Source organism: Ictalurus furcatus, chromosome 15 (assembly GCF_023375685.1).
Source record: "Ictalurus furcatus strain D&B chromosome 15, Billie_1.0, whole genome shotgun sequence".
Taxonomy (NCBI): domain Eukaryota; kingdom Metazoa; phylum Chordata; class Actinopteri; order Siluriformes; family Ictaluridae; genus Ictalurus; species Ictalurus furcatus.
In genome coordinates this window covers 11,965,849-11,977,242 of record NC_071269.1, presented here as the reverse complement: position 1 = coordinate 11,977,242, position 11,394 = coordinate 11,965,849, and the positions used below count along the sequence as shown (strand labels likewise).

Below are 11,394 nucleotides of genomic sequence, written 5' to 3'. Positions count from 1 at the left end.
AGTCGATTTTTGTTTTTTAACAAGTAAAGAGATTGAAACTGAGCCTAAGTTAGCCTAAATTTTGTTTTACGGAAGCTGAGGTAACTTCACTGTCAATGTATGACATGATCAGAAAAAGTTGGATTGATCATAAAACATGCCTTGGGTGTTGTCGCTGTTTGTAGGACTACCATACCGATAAAATATAAAACCTTTCTAACTAGGCTAGTTTGGTGTCTGTAGCCAAGGGGAAGCACAACTAAGCTATCATTGTATGGGTTTAGCTGCTACAGTGCCATGCAAAGTACATTATCTTTCCTTATGCTCTACTCATATCATGTTCATGTAAACTGGAACTCATATAGACATTTACACACCTTGTTTTCACTCTCAGAATCAGAGGATATTACTGTTTTTGTTTCAGTCACTTTACTGGTTTAAAAAGAAAAGAAAATCTGCATATATCCATTTTTCCTCACACTGACTGTGTGAGCTAGCGTTTGGCAGAATTGAGAGCTGTCAGCCACACCAGTGTTTCCACATATTTTGCTGTAAACCCTGTCTGATGGGTCTCGTGTCTGTTCACTGAAGATATTGTTACGGCCCAGTCTAGGTTAGGCCGCACAGAGTAACCAGCTCGGGATTCAATGGAATTTGACCTTTAAAAATGAGGGAGCCAGGAATAAGAACACAACAAGGCTGTTCAAAACAAAGTTGTGGTATATTGTAAAACACAGAATTATATACATACAATTCTACAAAGAACCAAACCAGGCATAACTTCAGGGTGGGAAAAAGCCAAAATAATAAACAAAATGATTCTATTGTTAGGTAGCTAGCTTACCTAAAAAGAAAATATCAAAGAAAATACAAATACTTCCCTAACTCCCTAAGCCAAAAACAGAGACAAAAGGACCCTCTCCCAAAAGAAATGGCAGCCACACCCCTACCGCCAGTGAACCAAGTGAATGTGTATACACTGGTGATGAGTATACACAACCAGATACAGGAACAACCAAAATCACAGTCAACCCCCAGGCAAGAGTCAAAACCCAGAACAGCAGTCAGAATATAGAATTGTGAATATACAATTGTGAATATAGAATATATCTTCTTCCTCTTCAGATATGGCCGCCGCTCAGTGATGTCATCCTGGGAGGCGGGAGCAAGGCAGGCTAGGTCAGGCTGGAAACTCTGGGCGAGAGTCCGGACCTGCACACAAAATATGGCACAGCACACAAAAAAAAACTTCCCATCCCAAATCTAGCGGGTTGTAACAATATATATATATATATGTATATATATAATTACAACACTGCCATCTTCTTTTACTGACATTCAGTTACTTTGTGACAAACCGCTCCAAGAAAAAATCTTCGGGGCAAAATGTAATTTATTTGAAAAATGCATTTTACTTTACTTGATCGTGGTGTGGTTCGTAACTTTAGCTTTTTACTTCTGGCGACTGTATTTAGGCTTCAAAATTCATAAAAGTCATGCTCATTTGTGAAGATTATCTTAATGAACAAAATGTATAAGAATCATAAACTTTTGTTAGTCACAGAGCTTATTTTCTGTAATAATCAAAAAGCCAATGGAAAAAATCCTATTGGCTGTTTGTAGCAGGAACCAGGGTGATGCTAACTTCCGGGTTGGCCTACAAAATAACATCATCCCTGCAGCACTCTATTTTGACATTAATAACTGAATTTCTGGCGGAATAACTATGTACTCAAGTTGTAAAACGTCGCCAAAAATTAAAACCTTTAAAATATTTTTTACATATAAAGTTTTATATGTCATATAAATTTGTTAGCTTAGTCAAATGTATTTCTGTCATGGTATGCCAACTTTACATATAAAGTTTTATATGTCATATAAATTTGTTAGCTTAGTCAAATGTATTTCTGTCATGGTATGTCAAGCAGGATCATAGGCAAGCTAGTGGATTTTTTTTTTTTTAAATCATTAAAAACTTAAAAGTCATTAGACTCAAACAAACCAGTAAGGGAACATAATGAGCATTGATGCTCCATGGTTTCTGCGGTGCATTGTGGGATTTTTTTTAAGGTTCCAGTGCACTGGAAGGGTTTTGCAACGTAAACAGCCCTTAAAATGGCCAACTTCGTAATCAGTGCCCTAACTATTGAACTAGGGGTCTGGTTGAGACATACCCAGAGTTCAGATCAATACAACATATAGGTTAGTCTGACGTTTAGGGTTAATCAAACTAGCTCTAAATATACCAGCAAAAAATGGTGGATCAGATATCAGCGAAAAAAATACCCTGTAACCATCATGCTGGTTCCAAAACTAATAGCTGTCAAAAACCAGAATGACCATCGCCTGTTCACACTGACTCCCATAATCATGAAGTGCTTTGAGCAGCTTGTCCTAGCACATAAAAAGCCATATCCCCTCCACCTTGCACTAACATCAGTTTGCCTACACCTGAGAATGCTATTTCACTGGCTTATCACAGATATTTTAGCTCTGCCAGCAAATTAATCAGCAGCCTACACAACCTTGGCCTCAGTGCACACCTGTGCAACTAGATTCTGGACTTTTTATCCAACAGACCACAAGCAGTGAGTCTGGATAAGCACTTCTCCCCCCATAACTCTAAACACTGGAGCACCACAGGGCTGCATGCTGAGCCTTCTTATACTCGAAACTGCGAAAACATCCAGAAGTTCAACATCACCATAAAGTTTATAGAAGACATGACCATCACTGATCTCTAATAATAACTCATAAGCTTACAGAGAGGAAGTAAAGAAACTGGAGATGTGGACTTGTAATAACAACCTGGTTCTCGACTCCAAGAAAACCAAAGAACTAATCCTGAACTTCAGAAAACAATAACACAGTGTTTACCATCCCATCAATGGTGAAAAAGTTGAGGCAGTCAACAGTTTTGCAGTCCATACAGGATTTCGTGGGTTTTTTTTGTGACTGTTGTGGCCAAAAATTCTTGATTTTGCTGTGGCTTTTTAAAAAAAATTGTGATGCAATTTGCTGTTTTTTGTGGTTTTTGCAGAAAACTACTTGAATTTGCAAAATTGCAATTGCATGAAATTGTTTTGCATGGCCTTTCGCTGTGATGACGTCAAATGGTGCGTTGTGATGACATCACATGATGTGTCTTCGCCCAAATCTGGTGGATCCTCAAGCTCTGGGCCCCTGCTCTGACCACTGTCCCCAGAAGAGGTACCTCTCACACCATTGTTCATTTTAAACAGTTTATTGTCCATTAAACATACTGGTGCATTTGCACCTTTATAGGGCTTTGAACACACATACCTTGCTCTAGAGATCTTGCATACTTTATTACATCACATGTAAGTGTACATCACACACTTACCACAGAGTTAAATTACTCATAATTAGGAAGACCAATCTTTACAACTGCTGTAAGAGATGATTTAAAATATGAAACATGCTAAAATAGTGCCAAATAAAGCCTTGCTCATCACTCCCAGTTCTGTAGACCCACAATATTGCACATACAGCATGGGAAAAAGAAAGTACACCCTCTAATTCTATGTTTTTATTTATGATGGCCTAAATAACCAAATGCGCGGGCCTCAGAAATTCCTATAAACAAACATAACCTTGGATGACAATAAAAAAACACAACGGATTTCAATGTCTAATCCATCCACTGCTTATCCTACACAGGGTTGCAGGAAGCCTATCCCAGGGAACTATAATGCATGTCTTTGGACTGGCAGAGGAAGTTGGAGTACCTGGAGGAATCTGCTGATGCATGGCGAGAGCATGCATGCTCCGCGCGGAAGCGGGAATCAAACCCCATAACCCCGGAGGTCTGAGGCAAGCGTGCTAACCAGTCAATGGCTACTCATTTTTTCCAACAACTAAACTAACATTCAGAAATCTGGTGGGACAAACAAGCTCAACCCTCCTACTTCCACAATCATTAAGAGATAAATTAGCAGCCAAGTGTTACTAATGAAATGCACAAGATTAGTTAGTCATCATGAAGTGTGACTACCTTTATAAATGCACAACTTTTGGCAGTTTGGTGTTCTTGACCTCAGAGAAGCAATTGTTGCTGCTCATCAATCTGGGAAGGGTTGTAAACCATCTCCAACCAATTTGAAATTCACCATTCTACAATGAGAAGGACTGTTTACAAATGGCAAGACTTCAAGTCAGTAGTTGTCAATCATCCCAGGAGTGAGCATGCTAGCAAATTCAGGCCAAGGACAGATATTTTAATGCTCAGAGATACAGTATACTGTATATATGTGTGTGTGTGTGTGTGTGTATATATATATATATATATATATATATATATATATATATATATATATATATATATATATATATATATACACACAGTATCTCACAAAAGTGAGTACACCCCTCACATTTTTGTAAATATTTGATTATATCTTTTCATGTGACAACACTGAAGAAATGACATGTTGCTACAATGTAAAGTAGTGAGTGTACAGCTTGTGTAACGGTGTAAATTTGCTGTCCCCTCAAAATAACTCAACACACAGCCATTAATGTCTAAACCGCTGGCAACAAAAGTGAGTACACCCCTAAGTGAAACTTTCCAATTGGGCCAAAAGTGTCAATATTTTGTGTGGCCACCATTATTTTCCAGCACTGCCTTAACCCTCTTGGGCATGGAGTTCACCAGAGCTTCACAGGTTTCCACTGGAGTCCTCTTCCACTCCTCCATGACGACATCACGGAGCTGGTGGATGTTAGAGACCTTGTGCTCCTCCACCTTGAGGATGCCCCACAGATGCTCAATAGGGTTTAGGTCTGGAGACATGCTTGGCCAGACCATCACCTTCACCCTCAGCTTCTTTAGCAAGGCAGTGGTCGTCTTGGAGGTCGTTCACCCTCAGCTTCTTTAGCAAGGCAGTGGTCGTCTTGGAGGTCGTTATTATGCTGGAATACTGCCCTGAGGCCCAGTCTCCAAAGGGAGGGGATCATGCTCTGCTTCAGTATGTCACAGTACATGTTGGCATTCATGGTTCCCTCAATGAACTGTACCTCCCCAGTGCCGGCAGCACTCATGCAGCCCCAGACCATGACACTCCCACCACCATGCTTGACTATAGGCAAGACACACTTGTCTTTGTATTCCTCACTTGGTTGCCGTCACACACGCTTGACACCATCTGAACCAAATAAGTTTATCTTGGTCTCATCAGACCATAGGACATGGTTCCAGTAATCCATGTCCTTAGTCTGCGTGTCTTCAGCAAACTGTTTGCGGGCTTTCTTGTGCAGCATCTTTAGAAGAGGCTTCCTTCTGGGAGGACTGCCATGCAGACCAATTTGATGCAGTGTGCGGCGTATGGTCTGAGCACTGACAGGCTGACTCCCCACCCCTTCAACCTCTGCAGCAATGCTGACAGCACTCATACGTCCATTTCCCAAAGACAACCTCTGGATATGACGCTGAGCACGTGCACTCAACTTCTTTGGTCGAGCATGGCGAGGCCTGTTCTGAGTGGAACCTGTCCTGTTTAACCGCTGTATGGTCTTGGCCACCGTGCTGCAGCTCAGTGTCAGGGTCTTGGCAATCTTCTTATAGCCTAGGCCATCTTTATGTAGAGCAACAATTCTTTTTTTCAGATCCTCAGAGAGTTCTTTGCCATGAGGTGCCATGTTGAACTTCCAGTGACCAGTATGGGGGAGTGTGAGAGCGATGACACCAAGTTTAACACACCTGCTCCCCATTCACACCTGAGACCTTGTAACACTAACAAGTCACATGACACCGGGGAGGGAAAATAGCTAATTGGCCCAATTTGGACATTTTCACTTAGGGGTGTACTCACTTTTGTTCCCAGCGGTTTAGACATTAATGGCTGTGTGTTGAGTTATTTTGAGGGGACAGCAAATTTACACTGTTATACAAGCTGTACACTCACTACTTTACATTGTAGCAAAGTGTCATTTCTTCAGTGTTGTCACATGAAAAGTTATAATCAAATATTTACAAAAATGTGAGGGGCCCCACCAACGCAAAACGTCAGCAAAATAGTCTCAATCGTTTGTGCTCCGTTTGTGCTGGTTTGTGCCGTAAAAATTTTCGTTTGTGCTGCTTCGGTTCAGGAGATATTAAAAGAATATTCAAAGGTCATTCTGGGGTCACCCAGCCCCCCCACATGCTCCAAATTAACCCGAAATAGTCTCAATCGTTTGTGCTTCGTTTGTGCTGGTTTGTGCTGATAAAAGTATCCTTTGTGCTGCTTCGGATTTGGAGATATTAAAAGAATATTTATAGGTCATTCTGGGGTCACTCAGCCCCCACATGCTCCAAAGTAACCCGAAAAAGTCTCAATCGTTTGTGCTCTGTTTGTGCGCGGGGGGGGGGGGGGGGGGTCAACTTCACGCAGGTCACTTACGTGAGATACTGTAAATATGAGAACATGTATGAAACTAAATTGAACAACCTTAATGTTTTTATTTTATTAATTTCATTAAGATTTTTATTAAACATGGACTTTACTTTCATTAAATAGACTTATTATTTATTGTAGGATCATTTTGTAAATATTAGCAATTACTGTAGACATAAACACAAAGTGGGAGCTTCCTGCGAATGTCATTTCTCACATTTACAAAATCAGGTGATTGTTCACCCATCAGTGTAAATGCCTCTTTATATATAGAGACAAAAGAAAGTTATTACAGAATGATCACTCTGTATGGCCACCCATCGATATAAATGTCTCTATGTATAAAGATAAAAGAATGAGGTTTAATCACTATTTTTAAAAACCTTTCCATGAATTTTGTGCCTGTATCTCTATGGTCCCGCATGGATGGATCACAGAGATGCCTGTACAATCGTACCTTTCTGCAAGAGTCACCTCGAAGTCATTCATTTCCGGATCTGGCGCTGCGCGGCAAGTTACAAAAAATACTGTACATACCGCCATGCAGAATGAGGCCCCGCGCACTCAGCACGCTAGACCGCCCACTCTGCGGTGACGTCATTATTGCCGCGTGCTCCCTCACGCTATTGCGGACGCGTCAAGTATAAACCAGGCTTAACGCTGCTAGCATTAGTGTTTGTGTAGGGTGCCACAAGTTTTTGAACATTTTCAGAGGGTGCCGTGACTGAAAAAAGGCTGGGAAACGCTGCACTAAACCACCATGCCCACTTCAATATATACTCATTTACCCCCCAAAAAGTAAACCAGCATTCAGAAATCAGGTGGGAAAAATAAGCACACCCTTTATTCATTAAAAAAAACAACAACTGGATGTTATATATATATATATATATATATATATATATATATATATATATATATATATATATATATTTATGAAGCTGTGTACGTTTCATCTATATGATACTGATATATCAATAGCAGCAGAGGACTTATTATTATTATTGTGACCTGAGATGCGAGTGCAGCAGTTAACCAGCAGAGGGAGACCTTGTTCATCTTTTCTTTTGGAGATGGTCAGGCACTGGAAAATGAAGATCCTCTTTTTTCTACTGTAGTGCTGAACAGGTACTGCAGTCCTGTGAGAACATTTCACTTGTGAGGATCCTTTTCCTCCCATTCTTTGTGCTGATAAATCAGTATGCTGGAGGACCTCAGAAAGCTGCGGTGATGGCCTGCAGTGGGTCAGCACTGGCATCTAGCATGTGCAATAATGATGATATATGAAAAAATGATTGTGGAATCATTATTAACCCTCATATTGTTAATTGATGAGGGAGAATTTGAGTTGGGTTTTAGATTTTTGTTTATTGTGTGCACAGCATTACAAAATATGTGCACTGAAGGACACGAGAACTCGGCCGAGATTAATGGTGCAATTTGAGAGAAATACAGCAGAGCAGTATTCAGTAGACTGCTGACTATTCATATTAGCATTGTTTGCCTGGCTGCTGTTAAGTGCACAAACATGTTTATCATCTCATTCCTGCCCTCTTTTATATGAGTAGAAGGGTTTATCTCAATTAGTCATGCTTTCAGAGAAGTATTCATGATTACATGATGAATACTTGATGAATGATTACAGTCTAATGGTCCTGGTTCACAGTGAAATTATTTAATGTCTGGAGTAGCTGTGATTGAGCTAGCAGTTGGAAGATTTGGTACTTAATCTTTAATCAGTCTAAGTGGCCTAGAATTGTACTAATTGGAGCCACAGATCGACACAAGCTGGGGCTAAACACCGCACTGATGTATATCAGTTACGCTGTCCTGTCTGAATGCTTCTGCACTGTGTTGAAGAAAGCTTGGTGGTTTGCCGCACGTGTTCATGTGGAAATGCCACTCGATCTGTAAGTCCACAGCTGAAAAGAAGTGTGCATGTGGTTGTGCCTGTGCTTCGGGGGTTTCCTCTCCCAGTCCAAAGACATGCGTTGTAGGCCGTTTGGCATTTCTAAATTGTGCATAGTGCGTGAGTGTGTGCGCGATTGTGCCCTGAGATGGGTTGTCACTCCATTCAGGGTGTCTCCCGCATTCTGCACCGAGTTCCCTGGGATAGACTCCAGACTCCGCGCGAACCTGTATAGGATAAGTAGTACAGAAAATGGATGGATATGTATGCGCGAATATAATTCTCTTTAATCCTAGCTGAAACACCGAACTGAAAACCCTAAATATTGAGTAGTTGATCCAACACCGCTGGCAAAGGGAGAGAGTTCAAGTGAGAAATATGTTACAAATGTTTGCAAATTTACAAACTTTATTCTTTCATTCTGAAACGATGGAAATGAAATACTCGCCATCCATCTTTTTTTCTAGCTGGCCCATCAGAGGCCATGGCAACAAAAAATATTTACAATTCGAGTCAGAGGTCATTAGTCCCCGCAAGGGTCACAGAGAGCCGGCGAGAGGGAGGACACAGGGGTAAGTGCAATATACGAGCTTAGTGGAGGTCAACAGCACACACGGGATATGTGTGGCTGTATTTCTGCTACAGTTCTGTTCCCTATTCAACACAATCATCAAAAGGATTATATTTAAAAAAAAACAAAAAACCCAACAATGTATGACAGAACTCTGAACTGACTGAAAAGATGTAAAGTAAGTATAGCCTCATTGTTTGACTGAAAAGAGATAAATTAGGTAAGCATATAATGTGAGACATACAGTCATATATACAGAAGAACAGAGAAAGGTCATTGGCATGGACCAGCTGTTTAGTTATGTGAGAAGATTCATGATGAATCTGAAGTGGGACTACAAGAACAGCTGGATTACTGTATTTTCCAACCGGGTTGCTTGTTTTGCGTTGACTGACGTGGGACGATGAGAAGAAACGGCACAAGGAGTCCCAGTCATGGACGAAATGATTGGGGGTCTGTAAAGCATTGAGCAGCAGGACCCAGACAGAAATGTCAGCAAGGGGTTTTAACAAGCATTTAATCAAGCCTGACTGTTTTTGCCTGATCTTATTTTGGGGCCTACATCTTAACAATCAGGGTGAAATCAGGGTGTGCTGTGTGTGCAGACACATGTGGTCAAAAAAACAAACAAACCAAAAAACAGTCTTGTTCCAAAATCAAGAGCCAAAACGCTCCCATGCTAGGTGCTAAACCCCAAAGTCTGACCACAGAGCTAAATATACCACAGCCTGGTTCCCGGCTATGTCCTTACCCACATATCTGAGATATGAAATTGTCGCGTCTTATGGAAAATAAAGTAAAAATATGTCCGTGAGGTTTTGCGGTCATCCACGTCATCTGCGGAGTGAGTTATGTTTTAATCTTGCGGGTTTAAGAACTGATGAGAGCCCATGAATGAGCGATGAAAATATTTCAACACAACTCCAGTTGCCTTTAATCACTACTGTAAATGGTCTCCGAAGCTCCAGAGCTAAATACTGTATAGTGTCTAACCGTACGATCTCGACTGCGCGGATCCGGCAAACAGTCCTGCGTGCCTTTCTGCTGACACGCGTAACACATAAAAATAGCATGCGCTACATCAAACGCATCGTTTCTCAGAAGATGAGATAAAGGAGAGATTGTTTTGAAGCACCTTCCATGCCTTGAGCTTTTGATTACAGAAGGATGACCTTTCACAAAGCCATCACACACACACACAGCATGAGACTGATTTTTTAGAGTTTGCAGATCCATCTAAGACCAAAAGAGAGGCTCATACACTTCGTAGCATAGAGATTAGTATCCATTAAATACCCAACACACGCAAACCATATTAAATTAGAGAAATCCACTGAGGAACTGCGGATCATTGCCCAGATAATCTAGCAGAGAGAGAGAGAAAAAGAAAAAGATAACAATTGTCCAAAAACTGGTGTCCAAACCCAACTTATTGAAAACACAGAGTTATTAGTAATAATACAAAGAGCCGTAGATCCCTGCACATTTGGTTTCATATGTTAACAGTCTGACTGCTGCAGATTGATTCAGTCTTTACAGTGGCATCTGCATTTCTGGTGACGATTCACTCACAAACTGATTCCGAGTCAATTCGGGTCAAACAGGCCGAAAACCTCAGTTGAATGCTGGTATTCAGTGAATCAGTGAGTCAATTGCTGGTGATTCATATTTGGAGGTTTTAGCTAAGAAGTTTAAGAAGCAAACGAGGTTATCCGTCCCTTCCCTCAAGACATCAGCATGTCGTTTTTATTCTTGTTCTCAGAGTTATAAAGCGCTGACATGGCTGAACGGCATGATCGTTAATAGGCAACGATGCCATAGATCTAAATCCCATAAAGAAAGAGACACGCATGATCACACGGATGAGCGGGGATGGACATTGTCACGGCTTAAAGGTCACACAAGGTCCTTGATGAAGCTGGTGTCCAGATGCACGATGAGGATGCGGAGAAAGGACATTTCTTTGCGCGTGTTCTCGAATATGACACGCGGATCGTCTGACTGGCAGCGCAGACAGTTGGGCGCCATCACCATGGCCAGATTGTTTACATCCATCTTAGTCTTACTTACATTCACCGGCTGTGCGAAAACCTGAGGGGGCAAGGGGAAAATGTCATGAATTAAGTTTCTATTCAAATTTCACCACAAATTCTAAGCAAAATTAGTTAGAAAATCAGCAAATGTGTCATTAAAGAGGAGCAACAACACAACACATGACTCAGAAAGCCGAACACAGTCTTCACTATGACATCATGCCATTGTTAATTGTGTGTTCTCTTAATGAAGTACAAATGTTAAACCCTTTTTTCTTTGTGTGTAATATTTAGCCGTTTTTCCATTCAGGATTTCTTAAATGCAAATTCGCCTAAAAAAAATTATATATTATATTATTTTTATATATATATATATATATATATATATTTATTTATTTATTAAAAAGGTGGACTGAAACCCCACGACATCTAAAATGATCGTGCACATGATTTGGCCAGAATGTATGAATTATTGTGTTTGAATGTGTAATACATCAGTCCACAGGG

General features: G+C 40.7%; 1 protein-coding gene across 2 annotated transcripts in view; it reads right to left on the bottom strand.

Annotated features, from left to right (window-relative positions):
• Positions 1 to 8,233: 8,233 nt before the first annotated feature.
• arhgap46b (Rho GTPase activating protein 46b) overlaps positions 8,234 to 11,394 on the bottom strand; it is a 97,767-nt gene continuing 94,606 nt past the window's right edge. For both annotated transcript variants that reach the window (XM_053642542.1, XM_053642543.1), the window contains exon 10: positions 8,234 to 10,945. In XM_053642542.1, coding sequence (XP_053498517.1) covers positions 10,751 to 10,945 — 195 coding nt within the window. In that variant the 3' untranslated portion in view covers positions 8,234 to 10,750. The remainder of the gene's footprint in view (positions 10,946 to 11,394) is intronic.